General features: G+C 39.0%; 1 protein-coding gene across 1 annotated transcript; it reads left to right on the plus strand.

The window, feature by feature from the left end:
* Positions 1–1,447: 1,447 nt before the first annotated feature.
* LOC119490278 (plakophilin-1) lies at positions 1,448–23,543 on the plus strand. The gene is made up of 15 exons (XM_037773567.1): positions 1,448–1,844; positions 6,447–6,568; positions 10,141–10,323; positions 10,479–10,669; positions 11,731–11,872; positions 12,152–12,359; positions 12,994–13,162; positions 13,910–14,027; positions 17,225–17,392; positions 17,502–17,678; positions 18,066–18,219; positions 18,327–18,513; positions 20,206–20,290; positions 20,945–21,053; positions 21,194–23,543. Exons 1-14 carry the CDS (start codon positions 1,655–1,657, stop codon positions 21,017–21,019), a joined length of 2,169 nt encoding a protein of 722 aa, XP_037629495.1. The 5' UTR covers positions 1,448–1,654; the 3' UTR covers positions 21,020–21,053; positions 21,194–23,543.
* Positions 23,544–23,999: the final 456 nt, after the last annotated feature.

The following is a 23,999-nucleotide window of genomic DNA, read 5'->3' on the forward strand; positions in this document are numbered from 1 at the left end:
TTGAAAAGTGCTTTATAAATAAAGATTATTATTATTATTATTATTATTACTTTCTACCACTAGTTGTGAACTTTAAAAATGTGTTATTTCTTTCAGCTTTTGCTATTTCAATATATTGTAACCTACATTGTCTATCTTTATTAGTCTTTAGTGACAGGTAGGAGGGGCACAGAGAGAAAAAAAAGACATTTCCCTAATAAACTAAATGCTCTTACTGAGGGCTGCAGACAAAAACTGTAATGTTTTTACTCTGAATATCCCCATCATGCAAATATAAAAGTATCCCAGCCAACATGGTTATGCGGGCCCCACATGGGTTATGCTGGGGGTACCTGGGTACAGAGTGGGTATGGGCCCAAAATGGGCATCTTATCTGGGGCCCACTTGGATCAACTAAGTTGGTCCCAAATGGGCTCCCCATGTGGGCTACCTGTGTGGGTCCTAGTTGGGTCACTACTGGGAAATTAGTTCATGGGGCCAACATGGAAACTGTGAACAAACTCACTTAGCTACAACCAATATTTCAGCCCGTGGAGTCCCCATGTAGTTCCTACATAGAATTTAAACCTGGGACCAAGATGGGTCTTGGGTATGTTGCCAAATTGGGGCCCACATAACAGTAACACCCAGTGTACTCCTGCATGAAACCCACAAGGGCAATTGACATTGGGTCATTATGGAACCCGCGGACAATCCTATATAGGGCCCATTTTTCAGCCCATTTACTACAATGTAAAAAAAAAAGTGTAAAATAACAGAAAATTTTCCGGCAGCAGGGGCTTACTTTTAACACATTTATTGTTAGAATAGTCATACACCATAAATCGAAGACCATTTACATATAAATCACAAATGAAAAATTGAATTTTACATTGCAAAAGCCCAAATTTACATTAACTCAGAAGTTTTGCAAAAAAAAATCTGTATTTTTACAAGAAATATTTTTAGAATTCCATGAAATCCTTTTCTTCTAACATAAATGAATTGTTAAAATAGAGTCATAAACCTCTAAAAAAACAGAATAATTATCTTTCAAAAATGATCAAGGAAAGCTTAAATACAGATAATTACGATTGTGATTACAAAAAAAAATACTGTAAATCTAAGACCATTTACATATAAATCACAAATGAAACATGTCATTTTAAAAAAAAAAAAATCTGTCATTTTGAAATACAGACAACAAATGTAAAATTTCTTGAAAACTGTAAAAAAAAAAAAATGTTTTTTTTTTGTTTTTTTTTACAGTGTACCCACATGGGCCCCACATACAAATGTTGGCTGGGAATTTATGGCAGTCTTGAACCTTAGTTGTGCAGATCTTGCACAGTGCACATTAACTTTTAAAGCATGCATGCTTGTATAATGCCAGAAACCCCTCCCTTCCCTCCCTCCACACCTCTCTGGTGAACTCTCTCCTGGTCCCACCTCGACGGGGCGCGGTCCAGAGGGTGGAGCTCAGCTCACCGCAGCAGCAGCAGCAGCAGCAGCTCTCTGGGAACATTTCTCTCTACACATACTTGGCTCTTGTCTTGCTGCATCGCTGAGTCGAACCACACTTTCTTCTCCCACACACCGGGTCTGCACTTGTTTACTTTGGGAACTGGTTTATACCCCGAACATTCACGGTAAAGGGCTCCGTGCCGAGAAGAAGATGATGGCTCCGGACCCGCTGCGCTCAGCGATGACTCTCAGGACCGCGGAGGACACGTCGCTGGCGGTGCCCTCCGACAACAAGCTGCACTCCGGACCGCAGAGAGTCCTGGATCAGGTTCACACCATCAAGAGGAGCAAGTCCAAACCCGGGAAGACCAACAACGGCTCATCTTCACCCTCACCCACAGGTATGGACAATTATACAAGTCAAGGCAAGTTTATTTCTATAGCACATTTAAAACAACATGAACCAAAGTGCTTTACAGACATAGGCAGAATAAAAAACAGGTCAACAGAGCAGACACACATCCACAGACAGAAACCAAGTTAAAATCCATGAGTAATAATGTTATAATGAGCATTTATAAAAGGCAATTAGTCATCACAGTTCAAGTACATTCAAGAGTCAAAGAAAACATCATAAAGTTAAAGAATAACACCACACAAACAGTCTACACATGTTGTAACCTCTTTATTTTGGACGGTGCTGTTGTTGTTGTCCAGATAATATTAATGTTTACTCTTGTTGGCTAATATTTAACTTTAGTTAGGTAATCTTTTTGTGTGTGTGTTTTTACTGGGATTAATGCGTCACACGACTTCCCCACAAGTTGCATCCTCCCAACTAATGTGAGGAACCCAGACCAGACAGCCTTATTTGATTTATTTGTAGGCTTAAAGTGGGGATAAACATTTCTGCAGTTTACAGTTAACTAGACAGTTTTTAATTTTTAATTATTTTTTTTTTATTGAAGAAAATTAATTTACAAACATTAACTTATAAGAAATAATATAATAATAACAAAAATAAAAGAGGGGGTAGAAAATAATTAAAGGAACAAAAAAAGACATGCATAAATAAATAAATAAATAATAATAAGACTGCTCTCTTCCATAGTAGCTCTAGGGGGTCATCATCATAATATATTCAGTTCTTCATAAACTCTGAGGAGACACTTTGCATGTTGTCCTTTCATTAGTCTTAAAGCACTGAGATGATTGGCCACAAGGTAAATAGGGGGTTTCATTTTCCTCCATTTGGATGCATGGATGAAAACATTTGCCAGCAGTATCAGATTGTTCAATACATACACATACGTCACCCACCTATGTCTGTCTAAGGTGCTGCATTTTAAGATTTGTTATGCATAGAAAAATAAAACTATGAACAAATAGGGAGTGATCTTTTCATTACCATACAATCATAGATGTGCAAAAATAAAAAATCTGGCCCTGTAGGGTGTTGCATAGTTACCCCAGTTTTCCCAGTGTGACACAAATAATTCCAATATATGGTTAACATATGCTGTTATCCTCTCCATTTTGCAAATGTCCATTGTAATGTCCATCCATGCATTTAAAGTTGGGCTCCCCTGTGAATAACGACTTCCTTGTAAGAGCATTTTTTACCAGCTACCAGCAATATATTTAATAAATATGTGTCTCTTTTCAGACATTCTTGAGGCATAAGTCCAAAAGCTAAGGTCTTATTCTCCAGGGGTACATGGCATCTGAAAAATATCTTGTAAGGCATTATGAATCCCTCTCCAAAATCCACAATTTTCCAGCAAGCTGGGGATTTACCATCATAGTGGGATTTCCGAGAGGGTGTAATAAAAAAAAATCAGGCTTGAAAATATTTGTATCTACAAAAGGGGGGACCCTGCAGAAAAGGTCAGGTTATATCAGGATTTGTTATCTATAAAGTAGGCCATAGTGCTATGTTTATGCTATTTTACACATTCAAGGCTTCAAGTGATTGTACAGTTTGTGGCACGCATCATAAAATCACCTCTGGCCTGTTTAAAATTGACCTTTCGTAAATAAATGATTGTATTTCCCAGTACAGATAGAAAAATGTAGTTCAAATGAGAGGCATGCAGCCAAACCAAGTAAACATTGATTCCAGAAAAGAAAAACATAACTTTAAATTTAAAGGCTGTGCCTGAAGAATAAATGCTACTATGGCTGCAACTCTTGATTATTTTCATTGTCGATTAATCTGTCAATTATTTTTTTTGATTAGTCGAGTAGTTATTTGGTCTATAAAATGTCAGAATGGTGAAAAATTTGATCGATGTTTCCCAAAGCCCAAAGAAACCAGAAAATATTCACATTTAAGAAGCTGAAATTAGAGAATTTTGCCTCTTTTTCCTTAAAGGATTACTCAAACCGATTAATCGATTATCAAAATAGTTGCCAATTAATTTTAATAGTTGACAACTAATTGCTTAATCTTTGCAGCTCTAGAAAAATATGAGAGGCATGCAGCCAAACTAGGTAAAATTGATCCCAGAAAAGAAAGACTTTACTTTAAACTTTAAGGCTGTGCCTGAAGAATAAATGCTTTATCATCTATGGTCCACATAATGAAGAGCTTCAAAATTAGCTCCTTATTGGTTTGTCCCTTTAAGTCTTTATTTGTCATTCTGTCTTTTGTTCTATAGTCATTATTTAAGAGAAACTCAGTGGTCTAAAAAGGAAGTTAAGTTAAAGCTGACGATATGTCAAGGAATACTTTGCTCAGGGCAAAGTCTACAAAACTTGTCACAACAGTAGTCAAACACTGAATAATAAGAAAAACAGCCACAAGGTTAGTGTTGCGCACACGCCTGAGGCTGCTCTTTATTTTTATATAGGGGCCAAAATTAAAAAAAAACAAGTTTAGCATTGTTCAGAAGTATTAAAGTTTATTTACTTTCAGTGTTGGAGCGACAAAGATGATAATGTCTGATGTTAGTTGGACCCTCGCAACTGGGGATTTTCCTGTTAGCAGCCAAGACTAATTCTGTTCTGTCTTGTTTAAAGTAGGGCTGCAACTAATGATTATTTTCATTGTCGATTAATCAGTCGAATGTTTTCTTGATTAATCGTGTAGTTGTTTGGTCAATAAAATGTCAGAAAATGGTGAAAAATGTCGATCAGTGTTTCCCAAAGCCCAAGTTGATGTCCTCAAATGTCTTGTTTTGTCCCCAACTCAAAGATATTCAGTTTATTGTCACAGAAACCAGAAGATATTCACATTTAAGAAGCTGGAATCAGAGAATTTTTACTTTTTTTTCTTCAAAAAATACTCCAAAATAATCAGTTATGAAAATAGTTGACAATTAATTTAATTTTATTTAATGGGCAGGTCAACCAAATTACAAAAAGGCTTATATTCTCACTTATCCCAAGTGCTATCCAGCCTTGCAGCTAGTTTTTTTTTTTTTTTTGGACACTTCTGCTGCTGCCCCAGCATAATGAGGGTAATTGGATTTTTATTTGTCGTGCTCAAAGAATTAAAGGTAGAGGAAAGAAAATGTTGCACTCAACCACCAAGTAGGCCTACAAGAAGAGACTGGTCGTCCAAATCAATGAGACTCTCTTATAGATCTATTCTTTCCGTTGCTATGTTCAACACAAGGGAATAACATGGACGTGATTTTTCTATGCCTCCTTCAGTGGGCAATACAACTGGAGCTGCTTTCCAGTTGTGGCAACAGAAGTAAAACCTCACCACATAAAATTGAAACAGTCTGCTTGGCTGGATAAGATAGTACTAGGAAAAATGTGTGTGTGATAGTACTAAGAAAAGGCATTTTATACGGTGAGATGATGCTTAGTCACCGTCTCTTTTCCTACATGGACTTCACGTACGATAACGATGGTGATGAGTATGCCGTTGTTTTGACAACCACAATCCTATGATGGTGAAGTCACAGACTTTAATTTGGCACAATATGGCATCACGTTCCCATGAATCATTCAACAACACAGACAAATGAAGGTGCTAAAACATGTTGGCTATGTGTAAAGGCTAGATTTCCGTAAGCTTACACAAAGGGCAATGGAAAGCATGTGAACTGTGACTGATATTATGTCATGTCTGTCTCTCTGTCTGACTGAATGATTGCCAGTCATGCACATTTATTTTTACACCTGTAATATGTGGGTGTAAAGGTCTGCTAAGCTATTTTGATAACACAATAGTTACTGAGTCATTATTTGCCATTTATTACTTGATAATGAACTGAACAACTGCAGAATGATTGATAAAATACTATTTATCTTTATCAAATTAAGGGACTCCTTTGGGCAGATTTACCAAAATTTTGCCAAAACAAAACCACCGAATGAAAAATAGAAATAATAACAGAGGTGGAATAGAAAATAGAAAAACAAATGGTTTATCAAATAGTGTAATTGATTTCCAAGTATTTTTAATATTTGAATTAATTTAATATGGCTTAATACATTGTTTTTATATCCTATTGATGCAATACTTTAGGGCTGCAACTAACGATTATTTTCATCATTTTCTTGATTAATCGTTTAGTTGTTTGGTCAATAAAACAGATAATGGTGGAAAAATGTCGAGCAGTGTTTCCCAAAGCCCAAGATGACGTCTTCAAATGTCTTGTTTTGTCCACGACTCAAAGATATTCAGTTTACTGTCATAGAGGAGTAAAGAAACCAGAAAAGATAAACATATAAGAAGCTGGAATAAGAGAGTTTTTACTTTATTTATCTAAAAAAATTACTCCAATCGATTAATTGGTTATCAAAATAGTTGGCGATGAATTTACTAGTTTATAGTAATGACTCACGAGTAAAAACACACATTGTGAAACATAAAGATATACATATTTCCACACCCTCCTTATGCGTGTTTTGATGCCAATTGGAGGTCTTATCACCATGACAACAATGATCTGTTTAGGTGTGGTTCAGGTTTCAGACTGCCTATCATACATTCTTCTTATTCTCTGTTGTTAATTTTGGTTTTCATACATCTCCTCTTTTAACAGGCGTGTCTCCCCAGACTTTGACAACGCACGAGTTTGGAGGGTTCAAGTTTTCTCCATCCAAAGCAAATGGCACCTTCAGAAGCACCAACTCCTCCTCTACGTCAACAGGCTTCAGCAGAGGGGTAATTGTTTCTCGCATGTTCATTGTTTCACAAATAGTCAGAGCACAAACCCTTTTCCCTTCCACAGACTCAACATTAAAGGACCAAATCATGGTTTTACTATAATCACAAATACTTTATGGTACATTACCGTTGCTCAGTTTTTTTGTTTTTTTTTAACATTTTCTTCTATCTAGCCATTTGTTTCAATTCATTTTTCAGTATGAAATGAAACATGCTTGCAGTAATCCATCTCATGATTATGTTATACCTGCATTCATTTTTGTCCACAAAAAAAGGTCACTTTTGTGTGGTAATGCAGATTAGGCTTCTTAAATGAAACTAAGAACTGCATTACCACTTGAAGATAACAACATAACGTTGACAACAATACAATAATGAATACTATTAATTGCATAAAAGTAAAGAACGATTTAAAGGAATAATTAGATGTTTTTGGTGGCGGAGTTGTTGTTGTTAGCTTACCACAAAGACTGGAAACAGGGGGAAACAGCTAGTCTAACTCTGTCCAAAGGTAACAAAATCTGCCTACCAGCACCTCTAAAGCTCCCTTATGAACATGTTATAACTCGTCTGCATGTTAAATCCATAAAAAAATGGAAGTACTTTTACGGTTGGCTGGGCATGGTGACTTCAGGCAACCAGCGGAGACTCCAGGAAGCCAAGAACTACTCTGGCACATAAACTAGAGGTGCTGGTAGGCAGATGTTGTTATCTTCGGACATAGCCAGGCCAGCTGTATTCCTTTAAGAAAATACAAAACACTGGATCCTTATTGGCTGCAAAGGATGTGTGCTTTTCTTTTTGTAAATGTTGGCAAAAATCCCTCCCATCTCACTGTTGATGTTTTGAAACTCAACTCTGAGAAGATTGTTTTTTGGTTACGAAATTATAAGCAATAACAGAAACCTGATGGCAAATGGGAGGCACCCCTCAGTCACAGGTGATTTACGACATTATGTTATGAAACATTATTATACCATACTTGAGCTGGTGGAAAGCATGATGTAGCCACATTGCTTTGCTGGTTAGGCCATCGTCTTTTGTCAGTGAGTGAGTGAGTGTGTGAGGTGCAGTGCCTTATGCACTGTACTGTACTGTACTGTACTGTGAGTATAGGGACCACTTAACAGAACACATTTTTAAATCTAGCATCCAGGCGTGTGTGATTTCCTAATTTTGGAAATGGACGAATACTGTTTTTTTTTTGTCATTCTCAATTTCAGTCTTATCACTAAAGGTCAGGCTGAGTTCAACTCATTTGCAATACTGGGCTAATCCAAATTACACAGAGGAGTAATGCTGACTTCATCAGTGTGGTTTTGAGTGTGTGTTGGTGTACAGTATGTGTGCGTGAATTTGTATTTGCTCTGGGTTGGCCTGCCCTGACCTACTGACAGTGAGTTGAGACATGTTGGAGGGTGGTGATGTGTTCTTGCTGTTGAAGGCTCATTAACACTTGATGACATATCTCACTATCACATTGTGTTTTTGCTGTTTTGCTCCGATTCTATGGATGAGTCAACTGTCAACTGCAAAATGAATACTTAAATTACCTGGTAAAAGATGCCTTGCATATAGCATCTTGAATTACCCCTGTCGCACAGCAAAGCATGTATTACCATTGCTGTATTGAATGAAATCATTAAAAAGGTTTTCTAAGTGAAGAGGAAAAATGTATGATTACAAACCGAGCAACAACAGCAACCCAAAACTATTAACACGTTAAGTTCTGACAGAGTGCTGTAATGTTAAAGTTAAGTTTAAGCGTTTCTCATATTACTTGATTTTTGACTTTTAAAATAACTAGAAATAATTGAAAAAATAACCTAACTTGGTATAAACAATATGATGTCAACTGTCATCTTGTGGTATATACGTATTCATAATGCTCATCTCCATCAGACACCTCATCAAGCGAGCTGTGAAAGTTTCTGTTTGGAGACGCTTCATGTTTCAATCACAATATTTAGTTTGTGGCATCAGAAACGCTCCGCTTGCTTGGGTCAATTTTTTTTTCCCACGAGTTCAGTTTTCCAGGCAGAAAATGAGTCATGCCGCTCGAAATACAAACCAAAAGTCAGAAACACAATCTAAGCGGCGAGTGATCCAGCCGTTTTGGGTTGCTGACATTACTTAAAACTTCTTTGTGTTTCTTTATTTAGAGTGAGCTAAAAAAGTCCCATGTTTGATGCCTTGATGATGGGTTTTTTTTTCCGTAATTATGGCCGCCATACGGTCAGTGTCCCTCCTTCCTATTGCATCACCATCACTTTAATAATCATCAATCATACTCTCAATTAAGAATTCTACATTAGTGATTGTAGTATTGCTTTTTGCAGTACCAGGTATATTCTGCTCTCATTTATGTATCCTAAATAACAGCAATTACAATAGATTTTCAATCACATTTTGCTGTTATTCTGTGCTGCTTCTATTTGCTCTGCTGAATTTGCATCCATCTTTCCTGTCCTGCCTGGTGGCTCAGTCAGGCCGTAGCCAAATGAAGGAAGCATGCTACACTTTGAGAGTAAACACGCTGTCAGTTCTTATCATACGTGTTGTTGACATATCTCTCCATCATCATGCTTTCGTTGCTAAGTAGCAGGGCTGGTTGGTAACTGAGCAACCAGTCCGGTTTGAAACATGAAAGAGAGTCGATACACAGAACCTACAGTGTGTGAATATATACTCTATATGTGTGTGTGTGTGTGTGTGTGTGTGTCAACTGCTTCCCCATTAGTCGTTATATCTTCCTGATAACAATCATTGTCTTCAAAGACCGATCGGAATGTTCTTCTGCCAGATTTGTGATTTGCTGTACTTTTTCAAATAAGCCAATAGGAGACCGAGTTTTAGTTGTGAGAATGACTCATGGTTAAAGCATTAGCTAGACATGTTCTGTCATTTTGCTCAGGCTATGCCAATTTTCTTTCTTGGTTATTTTTTGGCAAAGCTTGAATAGCGTGCTTTGTACAGGCACGCAAACAAAGCCAAAAAAAGCAAAGCCAAAATAAATTGATACAGAAACAAGACGTAATTACGTGAGATTAAGGTGTTAAGTGAGGTCGGGATTGTGAGAAAGGTTTAATGGGTGCTGCTGTGTCTGACTTGTACACACAAAGATCCTCCGTGAGAAACTGCTCTACTGTGCCAACAGTCTGTTAACACACAACTGCTTGAGTCGGTCTCCAATGACAGATATCATGTTTCTTTGGTTTGTGTGATCGTTTGGTGGGTTCTGTTGCCTTCAGCTTGGACTGAGGAGGAGAAAAGGTATGCAGGCTTTGTGTCAGCTCAGATTCCTCTGTCTTGGTTTACAGGGGGCTTCTTTGAAAACTGTTCTGCTGGAAAGTGGGTTACTTTTCTTTTTTTGAGACCTAGATTGTTGCTACAGAAAACCATTATGCAGTGATTTAGCAGTGAATGGTATTCCTGTTTGTCACTGCCGGCTAAGCTGCAGTTTTCCATGACTGGCTAGTGCGTACTTCTCATGATGTGTCTTTTTCAATCTAATCTGAATAACATGTTTTATGGAAAAACCTCCTGAGCCATACACTCCTTCTTTTTAGGTAAAGAAGGAATGGCGCTCTGTATCCACTAAAACCACGGGAGGAAGAAATGTCAGCACGTCGGGCATGTGGGATAAGCGACGCAACACTTCCACCTGGGGTGCCAACGGGATGAAATCCGCTCGCAGTGACCCTGCCTTGGTTCGCCAATTTCCTGCTGCTCCTGTACCTGCACCTTCTATGGTGATCAATTATTGTTATGTCAAATTGTAATGTCACTGAAGTACCTGAACATTTTGTTTTTAGGTAACCAATTCTTCAAACAAATATACCATAAAAACTGCAAGTACTCTAGAGTACCGTACTCTATAAGCATTGTAAATTGCTCTTTTTTTTAGATGGCCAAAGGACAGGTCCAGAGCCAGAACAGCCTCGTGGCTCGAGCAAATAGAAACAGCACCATTTCTATGACCAACAGCACTCTGGTGACCCACAATCAGACGCGCATCATCCAGCCGCCCTCTGCCCAGCTTCGCTCCGAGGGCAGGATGGGCACCATGAAAATATCCAAGACAGAGCAGCATGCAGTGTGAGTTCACCTGTTTTCTTGGCTTTCATTGACATTTTCAGGCAATAAGAAGGGGTTGACATGAGCGACATAAGGCACATAGTATTTTACAGTATTTTACATGTTGACCATTTCGCAGTCGCCGATTCTCACAAGTACGATGCGACAATGCGGTGCGGGAATGCGGAAAATTTGCACGCAGATTTTCCATAAGATGACTATATACTTATTTGCTTTGCCATGTTCGATTTTCATCAGTGAGGCCAAAATGAGTTTCCTAAATAGTGCCCGGGTCCACTCCACACAACAAAAACCTATGCAGTCAAAGAATGTCTAAGGGGCTAACGTTAACTACACAATACATCAACTCATCGGACCCCAAATGTGATGCTGACGCTAGCTGATGTGGCTATCCCCGTTCCGTGAGCAACATATCAGCTACATTGCCATCTTCATTGTATCCCAGCAGCTGGGCGATCTCAAGCCATATATTGTCCTTTATTTGGTTGTTGAGGTAGTAGTGTTTGTCGTACATTATTGGGTGTTGAGAAGGGGACGGCGTTGTTATTTCGAAACACCTATAATCTGAAAAGCGTCCCATTGTACTGAAAAAAGCCCATTTGTCCGACAGTCCGTTACCCAGAAGTCAAACGCCCATTGGTCCAAGGCCCGTTGCTCTGAAAATACACACTCTCCGTGAACAAAGGAACAATATTGGTCAAACATATATTTCCGCAAGTGGAAATCTGCTGAAGTCGAGGTCCGTCCATATACGAAAATCCGTGCTGGTGTGAAACAGCTTTTACGGTCGAGGTCAATTTCTCCATCCAGTTTATGTCATTGACAACTGCAGCCCAGTCCTCCTTCGTTGCAGGGTTTGGTTGCAGCCTTTTCCATGTTCTGTGCTTTCTTGCTAGCAGCCAAGAATATTTAAAAAAAGATAATCCTGAGCCATCTGGGATTTTGAGAGATATTATGTGAGAAAAAAAAACAGCTCATTATCTTTTAAATGCATCGAAAACTATTTCTTAGTATCTAATTTCCAACCATCTCTTTTATTCCTGTGCCTGCCGTGACTGCAGGGGGAGCAACGCGGTGAACATGTCAGACATGACCCTGAAGGGGGCTGTAGAGTTCCTGTCTCACCCTGAAGAGAATTACCAGCAGTGTGGAGCCACCTTCATCCACCACACCACCTTCAAAGAGGAGCGCACCAAACAGGAGGTCAGAGCATTCGCAAACATATACCATACAGACACTCCCTCCAAACATGCACACGTGGAGGTTGTATGTTTTCACATCATATTTGTATGAGGGTTGTCCTGTAGTGGTGATACAATTGGTACAAGGACTCTGTGTTAACCTTTGTGTAACCTGCCTTGAAGGAAAGGGAGGAGAAAGTATTTATTATGCTGCTGGTTCTGTTTGTAACTTCTAGTGTTGGAAAACCACTGCCACGCCTCACATTTTCAACACGTATTCCCTCCACATTTCTGCTCACAGGTTTTCCAACTAGGAGGTATCCCCGGTCTTGTGGCCCTGCTGCGGAGCCCCAACCCTGGGGTGAGCCAGGCTTCTGCCGGGGCTCTGAGGAACCTGGTGTTCAAAGACCAGGACAACAAGCTGGAAGTTCAGCACTGTGAAGGTATCGCTAAGTCCCTGCAGCTTCTAAAGGAGACCGATTCTACTGAGACCCAGAAACAAATCACTGGTAGGACGTTTTTATTGGGACAAAACCTCACAATATTGGGTTGAAGGGGGGCCTAGTGGGATCTTTACTATAAAAGCTTATCCCTGAATATCACATAGACTGAGCAAAGACATGTGCTTTACAACAGAATGCTTTTTTTTTCTCAATTGTTTTTAGTAGAATATAAAGACTGCAAAATAAAGACATAGAATAACATTTTAAAAAGATAATTGGTCTTGTATAAATACCAAGTCTTCGCCTGTCAATTATGCATACAATTCCTGCATTTATTCAGTAGACAAGGAGGACATAAATCAAGTAATAATGATAATAATGTTGGCTTAATACAGACAATATGACATAAGGCTTGGTAAACCACATACATAAAGGCTAGGGAAAACTAAGTGCTGTTATTCCGCCTACTGTATATAAGCAATAACCATTTTGTTCAATATATTTAAAGTCAATTTCTCCATATTATACTTTTCTTTTACGATCACTATCCACTCCAATTTTGTCGGAGGTTCTTTGACCATCCATTTCTTTGTAGAACATTATGTTAAGAAAAAACTCCCACTCAAAGGACAACAACATGATGCATGGATTAAATAATCATTTTGAATGCTTGTAACTTTACTTTTCTTGTCCTACGAAGGCCTGCTATGGAACCTGTCCTCCGCCGATGAGCTGAAGGGAGAACTTATCGCCACAGCTTTGCCCGCCCTGACTGAGAACGTGGTGGTGCCATTCACCTGCTGGTCAGACGACAGCGCCAACAACAACATACACCCTGATGTCTTCTACAGTGCCACAGGGTGCCTGCGGTGAGAACATTGAATTAATCCGTGCCTCTGATGTTTGATTTTTTTATGTTTTATTGGCAGAGATCAGATAGTTTCCAGTAACTTTTATTGTTTAGAGCAACGTTTTGACGTCACAGACATTTTTGTCAAGGCTTTGTAATCTCAATGATTATAGTCAATAAATCAATTCGCCGATAGCCAGATGCCAAACACCTTCAGGCTCCAACTTCTGAAGTTTTATATCATCGTAAACTGAATATTTTGGGATTGAACCGTTGGTTGAACAAAACGAGACATATGAAGATGTCACCTAGGACTCTGGGGAGAATGTAATGGACAATTTTATAGACAAAACAATAAATGGATTAATAAAAAAATTATTTGATATCGAAAGTAATTGTTAGTTGCAGCCCTTGTGAAAACACTGCTTTGTCTTATTTCTTTTTTTTTTTTTCTTATCCAGCGCCTGTTAAAGTGTTTTACATGATATGCATGCGATACACCTGATTTGACGAAAAAAATAATTTGCATCCTTCCTGAGAACAGACAAGTTGGGAGTTATGTTATGTAATGTGTATTAAACAATAGATTTCATTGTGTCTACTTACTACTGGCACTGCTTTTGAAACCTCGTGCCTAATCTCCAAGATCAAGTTTGCTAACAGGGTGTGATGGTGCAAGTTTTCATGTTGAGGCAGTTCTGTTTATTATCATTATATTCTAGACATGTTAGTGTTGGATTGAAATGAATGATTGAAATGTGTGTAGGAACCTGAGCTGCTCCCAACAGAAGGAGAGGAAGGCAATGAGGGAGTGCCGGGGTCTCATTGACTCACTCATGATTTACGTTCAGTCTTGTGTGGCGGAGGACAACCCTGATGACAAGGTAAACTGTCTCATTTCTATCAACAGACATTTTCCCATCCACCACTAGTAAACACAGAACTTAAAATGTAAACGCTCTGCACACAGACTGCATCGGAGTTAGTCGGTCATTTTTACATCCTCTGATCGGCCACTGTCGAGAAAATTTTAAAGTTAGATTTTTCAATATACTGATACGTTAGAAATTATTTTATGTTCTTGACTCTTTAAACTCCCCGACTCCAATCTGCACCACCACTATCATCACTATCAGTAAAACTGATGCTGTCATGTAGAGCTGAAACAATTAATCAATGAATTAAATAGCCAATTGACAGAACTTTTATCAGCAGCTACTTGGATTATTGTTTGTCTTTTTTATTTTTTTATTAGCAAAAAATATTTATTTGATTTATTTATTGATTCCACCTACACCATTGCTGATTTTCTCTGTTTTATATCTTTGTAAACTGACTATCTTTGGGTTTTGGACTGTTGGTCGGACAAAACAAGCTACTAGCTTAAAGAAATTTTTACATTTTTCACTATTTTTAGATATTCTTTAGAACGATTAATCAATTAATCGAGGAAATAATTGTTGGTTGCAGCCATGCTGTCAAAGGCTACAGAGAGCAATTGGCATTAATTGCCATATTAATTTAAATCACTACAGTGCTCATAGAGAGACTTGAAGTTTAACATTGAAAGTTAAAGCTTTGTTATTTTAACAATTGCTTCCCTGGCATTATAATCAAGGCTTATTTGTCTGTTTATCAGGCGACACATTGTTATTCTGGCTCACAGCATTGTTGTCTCTTTCCACATTGTGAATTGTGGAGGTGTGAGCAGGCGAGAACAGCTATGGTTGGATTCATGTCTAGTGACGTATTCTAGTTCATTCATAGTTCCTGTAGAACGTGTCTCGTGTCCCTCACAGAGAGTGTGTTCAGTCCGGAGACTAAAACTATATCCCGGAGCACATGTACACAAACAATACAAGTACACCTACACACTCACAGACACATCGGTAAACACACACATGTATAAGTGTATGCTCAAGCAGGTAAATACCGCAGGTGGAGTCAGCATGTGTATATATTTAGAGGGTGCTCGTATGCCTATACCTGCTCATTTGTGTGTGAAGTTTTGGGTGTGGATGTGTGCTGAACTCTGTCTGTCTCTGTTGACACAGACTAGTCTTAATGAAGTAGTGGAGTACGAAAGGTGTTCTCTGTGTGAGAGGCAGAGCTGAGCTCAGTATAAAGTTATTTTCTTGTAGTAACTGTGGTTATGGATGACGACAGTTGCTGCGCTTTATGCATGTTGATGCTATAATGGTTATATTGTATACAGTATATTCAGGTTTATCTCTAGGTTTTCATCATTTAGTTGACTTTTTGATTAAGATAATTCTACTGTTAATCAAACCACATTAACTTAACCCAACTGAATTTACTGAAACTTGTTTATTTTGGTCAGCAAGTTAATGTTTCTGTTGCGTTTCTAGAAGAATTCATCCGTTTCCTGTTAAATGAACATACAAACTGACACGTGCTTCATGCTGTGTTCACACTAAATGAACATACAAACTGACACATGCTTCATGCTGTGTTCACACTACGAGTGACGCGAGCCATTTTCAATGGAAGCCTGCATGGAAACTGTCGCTGCGGGACGGGCGTGACACACCTCAAATAAAGTTGAGCTGGTCTCAAGTTGTATTTCAACACTCCAATGACGCACTGAGGCGTCAACCAATCAAATGATGTTCTGTTCCATCCAATACAATGTCATTAGCCAGTTCCCTGTGCTATTTAATGACATAACTATGTCAACGTGTGGCAGCCGCCCATTCTCTGGAGCTTGCTGTCATTTACCTTTTCCCTGGTGTTTTTTTGGTTGAGTTGCTGAGTGATTAGAGGGTTATTCAGTTCGCCTGTTGCGCAGGGTGTGGGGACTGGCTCTTAAATGATAGTTGAGAGCAGCTTGGAGCATTCCCCTCTTGGCAAATCAGGGTGTAACGACGCCCTTTCTGTAGGGCTTAAAAGAGGAGGGAAACTGCACACCCAGTGTCATTCTGATCTCTCCTTCACTAAATGCAACATGTGTTATCAGCCAAACCAGAAATCTGGTCTGTTTTAGGCCCTTTTGAGATTCTGTGATCTTTGTGTTTTGTTTATTGAGAGTGTTGACTATCTTAGTTGGGGAAACAAAATAAAAACCAATCAATTGGGTTACCTGCACTAGGACGGTTAGGTGCTATTTGTGCAAGAATCTGGCTTGTCTCACGATAGCCTAACGCCTGCAGGCTGTATTTTGTTATTCTAGACATTTGTTGATTTTCACTAGAAACCCTTTATACCCATTTCTTTTAGTGTATTTTATTTTGGAAACTTTAAAGGAGGGTAAAAGGAAAAGTAAAACCAATATTTCAGTTTCCTTAATTGTTTATTATCGAAGAGGCATTTGTTCATTATTATTATTATTAAGGAGGCATTTTATTTTATATTATTATGTGGATGGAACTGTTTTTCCGTCTCCTGCCTGAACAACTAAAGTCTGGGGAAATCAGTACCGCCACAAACGAGCGCTTGAGCAACACTTGAACGGCAACTCTGCGACAAGTAGCTGGCCACGCTGGCCGTTTTGCTGCTTTTGTCGCTCATCATGTGAGCATAGCATAAGACCTTGATGGATGTGCTTAATCAATGAAATGTGAACCACAAATTAAAAAAAAAAAAAAAGACAGAAACAAATGAATTGAGTTTCCTTTGTGGGCTGGACAAATGGACATTCCAGTATTTATCAACATGGCTGTTTCTCTTATATTTCTGTCCATTGGTCATGATAACATTTCACTCACTGCCTCCATTGTCAAGATCTGGGATACGCAAAGTTCAGATTTTTTTTTTACTTTAATTATTTATTTTCATTTTTTTTAAATGCTTGTCTTTGAGTTTGACTGAGAGTAAACCCAGAGAGTAGTTCCCTTGAGATCAAGATGTAGAACAATTAACCACAAATGGGGTCTTCCTTATCATATAGTATGTGGCACTGAATGAGAAGTGCACGGTAAATTGGCAGAGAGAAACTTGCTAACAAGAATCATATCATAATGCATTTGCTACAATTTTCTTCAAACACACTGAGTCTGAAAGTAGATCTGCTTTGCTCTGAAGCGCAGTAACCATGTAGTTAATAACCTCTCCTCTCCTCTAGTCTGTGGAGAACTGTGCATGCATCCTCCATAACTTGACCTACCAACTGGAGGAAGAGTCCCCTGAGAGCTTCGGCAAGTTCATACCTCCGCCAGAGGCCCAAACTGGGAGTAAGAAAAGCCCCACCGTTGGATGCTTCAGCCCCAGGAGCAGCAAGGCTCAAAATGAGGTGGGCATCCACCACACCTCCACCTCATGTTTGTTGGCTAAATCATGACGGGCCTTTTAATCCATACAGACTTCCCCTTCTGATCTCTTTCTCGTCCTTTCTATCTCAGTTTTCATTTGACGCGGTTCGGGGAATGCTGGATGATGGAACCCCATCGGGCGCGAAGTGGTTGTGCCATCCCAAAGCTATGCAGACCTACCTTTCTCTGCTGGGCTCGTCCCAGAAAGACGCCACCCTGGAAGCCTGCTGTGGTGCCCTGCAGAACCTCACTGCCAAAACGGGAAAGGTGAGTACAAAGAAGAGAATTATTAGGCTTACCATTTGTGTGTGGTGGTAACGGGCATTCAGGATTACCTCAGATTGACTTAAGAAAGGGGAAAAGCAACTAAGACGGAGAAGTGGTGGGAATAATGACACAACAGCACAACTCACAATAAGAATTGACTGGTTTTGTAGAGAAAGGTTGGAGTTGTGTCTCCGTGGATTCGGAGGGTTTTAGAGAAAGAAAGAAAAACTTAGAAGAAGGGAAAGTGAGATGAAATTTCAAATAATTACAAAATCAGCTGCATTTGTCTGGATTTGTTTGTTTATCACAATGCAAATATGGACTGCTCAAGTGAAGTGGGAGAAACAGCTAATGTGTTTTTCTGTATTGCGTTTGCTTCCCTTCCAGGCGTCCAATATCATGAGTCAGATTCTGGTTCAAAAGCTGGGAGCTATGATGCACATACCCGCTCTTTTAAAGTCTCCTAACCGGGGCCTGCAGAAGACCGCCATGTCCCTGCTGGGTAACATGTCTCGGACCCACAGTTTGCAGAGCTCCATGGGTAAGGAAGAGCATGAAATATTTACGTTTCACAGGCAGCACATGCATGAACGCAGTGTTAGTCCACATAAAACTGCTTTACTATGTTTCCTTTGTGTTTCTCTTTAGCAAAGCAGATTCTGCCAGAGCTCGCCGGCCTCGTCACCTCTGGCCCCAAAGAGATGGGAAACTCTGACGAAACTATAGCAACAGCCTGCAACACAGTACGGAGTCTGATGTTGGCAGACACTGATGTCAGCAAGAAGGTCATCAATAATGAGCTGGTGTCATCGGTGGCTGACCTTAGCGAGAACGGGTGAGTTTTTAATGTATTCATCCCTGTGTGGGAGATTCAGCTTCCATAGCTGTGACAAACTTAAATGCATTTGTTTGTGTGTAAAGCACTCTGAACTGCCTCTGTGTTTGAAAGGTGCTACACACCGTAACCTAAATTTAAAAAAACAAATGCAGAGGATACGTTTCTTTTCGATTATTTTGAACAGGCAGTGGTGCAGTTGTCAAAGACTGACAAAATCCTCATGCTGGGGACTGAGGTAGCATTTTGTCCACTGGCAACTTTGGTAAACTATTTTCATTATAGAAATAAGAATCATTTCAAACACTTCTGTATTACACTGTACAAACACTTTCCCAAAAGGCACCAGGTCACAATATGCTATAAACCTGAAAAGCATTTCTTATGCTATGAAATTAAAACTACAAAATAGATTGAATGATAAAAAATAAAGGCAACGCATAGTTTTGATCTATAAAATGTCAGAAAATCTTTCCCAAAGCTCAAGATGACGTCCTCAAATGTCTTGTTTTGTCCACAACTCCAAGATATTCAGTTTACCGTCATAGAGGAGTAAAGAAACCAGAAAAAGTTTGCATTTAAAAAGCTGGAATCAAAGAATTTTGATTATTTATTCAAAAAACACTCAAACCCATTAATCGATTATCAAAAAAGTTGGTGAATACTTTAATAGTTTGCAACTAATCGATTAATCGTCGAAGCCCGACTTGGCTATATATGAACATTCACCCAAACATTTACGTATTACACTGTATTAAAACATCAACAGCAACACCTCTTCCAGAGAAAATCTTTCTGTTACTCTGCCAACAGTTTCCGAAAGAAATCCTGATGAACACCACTGTCAGCATGTTCTGTAATTATGTAATGTGTAATATATGGCACAGGAAATATTTGCTGGCATTCTTCCTCTTCTACAGTTAGTGTACATGTCAAGCAGCTACCTACCGTCATGCTGTTGCTATTGCAGCTTATTGACACAAGGTTATTTTAACAGACAAACCGCCACTCTGCTGTCAAAGTATCTCAACTTCTAATCGTGCAAATGGTATGTTCAGTGCTTAGGGGCCTAATCAGACAGAGCGGGTTTTGCAGGTGGAAAACGTACCAAACTGCCTTTTTGTTGCCCGATCAGACAGAGTGGTTTTTTTTTGCAGTTTACTGCGTCGTTTTTTATTATTATTATTTAGCACCGAATGAGTGCTAACGTTACCTTAATACAATACTACACTTTAAATGAATGACAAGAACTTACATTCAATCTCAAATACCACACTAATTTGCCTCCGTCTGTTTTGTGTTCAGATCATAGTAACTACGGTTGGTAAAGTCATAAAGCTCTCAGTATCCAGCAAAAGTCACCACGATGAGAAAAACGGCAGTGACATTGGGCGCTTTACTGGTCTGAGTTGAATTTTTTCTACTCGAGGCGTTCAGGGTGCTCCTGTAAAAACGCAAGGCGTATAGAGCGGATAAACGCGAGGCTCTTAGCAACGCAAAAGCAGTGCACAAAACGCTTCACTGTCATTGAAAACAGTTACAAAAAGCCACCCCAGGCTGCTAAAATGCGTTGTGTGTGTGATCAGGACCTAAATTGATTCTTTTCCTCTCAATTCTTGTGTGTGTTTTGCCTTATTTTTTGTGCTCTTCCTTAATGACCTCCGCCCTACTTTCTCTGCCCTCCTGTCCTAGGTCTTTCCCTAAAGGCAGCAAAGCAGCTTCCCTGCTGCTCTACAGCTTATGGAACGAGAAGAATTTCCAAGGTGTTTTTAAAAAGGTAAATCAAAAAGTAATGTATGACTGACTGTGTGTTTAATTCTCTAAAGCAGACAGTTCGTGAACCTATTGTATACGTGCATCAGCTTAAAGTTTTGGCGCATGCACGCGAGCAGAGGGAGGGCTCAGATGAAACTTGGGTGTTTATTATTACTCCTCTGGCGTGCACAATCACTTTCCCTTCCCTCCTGCCACACCCAGAGGTTCAGTGAATACAGAAACAGTCACACTGGAATCCAGGCAGACTGGTTTTCAGTGCGCACTATTATGGGAGGAGTAACACATGGAGGAGAGATGAAGAAGAGGTCAAGACAGTAAGAGTCATGGGCGGACGGAATACATGAAAGATTGAAAGATATATTGTGTATGAGTATGAGCAAGTGTGCTTTCATGTAGGATCTGAACAGTAGCAACACTTACCATAAATCAAGAAATAAGAGTGGCAGCTGAAAAGGTGAGGGAAAACACTCCTGTTTTCACACTGCCATGATTCGCCAGAGGCTCCTCCAAGTTGCTGACACAGTACAGTTCCTAATTAGAGCAAGGGTGTGTTGCATGTGTGTGTGTGTGTGTGTGTGTGTGTGTGTGTGTGTGTGTGTGTGAGATGGCATCTGTTCGACACCCTCAACTGATTTTAAAACATTTTGATCCACAGCTGGGACTGGGCAAATCACTTTTTGTCAATGAGAACACCACAGCAGCGCACAGGTCGACTCAAGTCATCGAGTGATGGACGAGTGGAGCGGCACCACGGAGCCTGAGAGGTACAATTTGCTTCTGAATAGCTTGTATATATTGAGAGTTAAAGGCTCAGTGAAAATGAGCAGAATTTGTGACATGAGGATTAAAACTTGTTCTCTGTGTTTCTCTCTCTTCCTGCACGTACTCATGTGTGTGCTTGCAGATGGAAACCAGCGTGTTCAGACAGTGCTGTGGCCACACCCTTGCAACAGGGAGAGTAAAATTACGTTCTTCACATAACCTTGTTGAAAGAGCCCATCAATTAGGAGTCGATCATACATTGTACAAAAGAGAGCTTTTCATTTTGTGCGTAATCCTACAGCGTTGTATGTATTTAAATTGGATATGTTTCTGTCTGTGTATATAAAGGGGTGAGTGTGTGTTATTGGTAGGTGAAGTGTGCATATGCTGAAACCCAGTTCTACCGGCCTGAGAGCTGCAACACACCAGACAATGTTATCTGCAGTGAAAGTTACTTAAGGCATTGTTGTCAAATGTGTCTGTAGTTGGCTAAAAGATAACATATCCATTGTGGCCTTGAGGACTGAACAGCCAAAACTGAAAGTAATAAGAAAAGTATATGAAAAGCTAAAAAAAAAAAAAAAAAAGACTTTATGTAAGACTAAGTGTCGCTACCGGATGAATTTTTGTACGTCCAGTAAGAATTTTTTTGTTATTTTGTTCTGTTTCATTCTATGATTCAGAATTTTGTTTTATAAAAAATGAACAGAAACTGCTTTCTAGTGCCTAAATAGTTAAACAAATTGTTCAACATTTTGGGAGATGTGCTTGTTTGCTTTCTTGCCGAGAGTTGATAAGAAGAGCTTAGACTGGAAACGGCTAGCCTGGCTCTTTCCAAATGTAAAAAAATCCCCTTACCTGCACCTCCGAAGCTCAATAATAGCTCTTTACAAAAAAGTGTTAAAGTGTTAAAACAACACTGTGGTTTTAGATTCACAATCAGTTTTATCTGCTAAGTACGGACATACATGGAATTTGACTCCAGTTTTATGCATCTCTCTCAATGTAGTTACACAGAAATGGAAATAACAGCTAGGGACAAAGACAAAAAAGCTGGACAAATAAAGGTAAAGAATAAGTACAAAAGTATGTGAAAAAAAACAATATAATAAGAAATAAACTAAAATGCAAGTCAAGTGTTCTGTAAATTGTAAACAATACAAATAGTGCAAAGAAATAAATACTGAATGATTTACATGGACTGGATGATTAGAGTCGTAGAGTATGTACATGTAAAGATGTATACTGTATGTACAGTGAGTAGGTGACAGATGATGTATACTTTTTTTTTTTTTAAAGTGCATTAAAGACTAATATTATAATCTATAAAAGCAGCAGTGGATATTTGGTGTTGGAGGGTTATTGACAGTGTATGACTGATTAAAGTGTTTATCAGAATGACGGCCTGTGGGAAGAAACTGTCCTTGTGTCTGGTTGGTTTTTGCAGGGTTTATAGGCCCTGTAAAACTACAATGTGTCATTTTTACACTTTGGTTTTTGTGTGGATTATACAAACAAGATGTTAAGAAGTGGAAATGTGTTAGCTTTGGACAGCTGTTTCCCTCAGTCTTCGTGCTAAACTAGACTAACCAGCTGCTGGCAGTAGCTTCATGTTTATCAAACACATATGAGAGCGACATAAATCGTGTCATCTAACTGTCGACGAGAAAGTAAACAAAATATCAAACTATTCCTTTACAGTGCAGTACTAAAAGTTATTTTCTGTTGCTTTGTCATAAACTTGCCTATTGAAATTTACAAATTGTATGCTGTATTTTTTTGTGTTTGTTTTTTTTCATTATTGTTTGTTTTCTTGCATAAACTGAGGAATTGGAGACAGAGAAGTATTGGAATATAGCACACAACAACATTTAACACCACCTGTGCCCATTCACTTTGACTAACTATGTATAGAAATTCGGAGCGATATAAACAGTCGGGGTTCCGCTTCTGGCTGCACACTGAGAGTTATGATGTAATTCAACCGAAGTCGCTAAGGAGATAATGAAGGGACTGCGCCCTCTAACATATGTCTAATGAATTATGATCAGTGTGCAACACCTCAGACGAGAGGAGCTGCACATTCAAGAATATGCTCACACGTTTTCTTCATTTAAAACTTTTATATGTAGTTTTGCTACTTTACCTATACAGTTTTAAGGGCTCATTACAGAGTATCTGCTCTCATCACCAAACTACAGATTTATTTACTGAAAACTGGTTTTAAATCCTCGTCAAACAAAAACACATCTTGAAGACACATCATTACAAATCACTAAAGCAAAGAGATTGTTGGGGATTCCCCACGCCAGAACAACTGAGACATACAGTATACAGTCATACTGTACATACAGTCCTGCTGAGGTTTCATTTGCCTCGGGGAAGGTTGATGTCAGTATTGCTCAGAATGTATTTTTGGAGAAATGTGTGTGGCTTATAATAATCCATGTCACTCAGTCTGTACAGAGAATAAATAACAAATATGAAGACAATATTGTAAGTGGTGGTCTTTTCTTCAACAGACAACTTTTAAAAGTTCATACTGTGTGTGTGTATATATACAGAGCCATGTTGGAAGATTCTCTGTTCATCATTTCTTGTACATCTCTTGAACTAATTAAGCTGCAAGTGTTCATTCCAGCAGGTTTTTGTGGTATGTGTGTGCATGCCGTTCTCTGGCGAAGAAAACAACTCTTGACAACAAAATGAGGAGCCTTTCAGCACCGTTTTTTTTAAATTGGGTGTGAGGGTCTGACTGAAGCAGGTTTGGTGACATTTTTTTTTCACGCGCTGAACATTAATGTAAAAAAATACATTCACTGTTCATTCTAATATTCGCGATATATAGAAAATGATGTATTGTGTTCTGCATGATTTAGATTTGGATAGCTTTTTCCCCCATTCATTTTCACTAAACTTGACTACTCCATCAAGATTAGTTCTTCAGT

This window comes from Sebastes umbrosus, chromosome 6 (assembly GCF_015220745.1).
Source record: "Sebastes umbrosus isolate fSebUmb1 chromosome 6, fSebUmb1.pri, whole genome shotgun sequence".
Lineage (NCBI taxonomy): Eukaryota > Metazoa > Chordata > Actinopteri > Perciformes > Sebastidae > Sebastes > Sebastes umbrosus.

Bases quoted from the DNA above. Each gene is read 5' to 3' on its own strand.
- LOC119490278 (XM_037773567.1), top strand. From the start codon at position 1,655: ATGATGGCTCCGGACCCGCTGCGCTCAGCGATGACTCTCAGGACCGCG. The intron at 6,569-10,140 runs GTAATTGTTTCT...CCTTCTTTTTAG, and splicing joins CAACAGGCTTCAGCAGAGGG to GTAAAGAAGGAATGGCGCTC. The intron at 14,028-17,224 runs GTAAACTGTCTC...CCTCTCCTCTAG, and splicing joins AGGACAACCCTGATGACAAG to TCTGTGGAGAACTGTGCATG.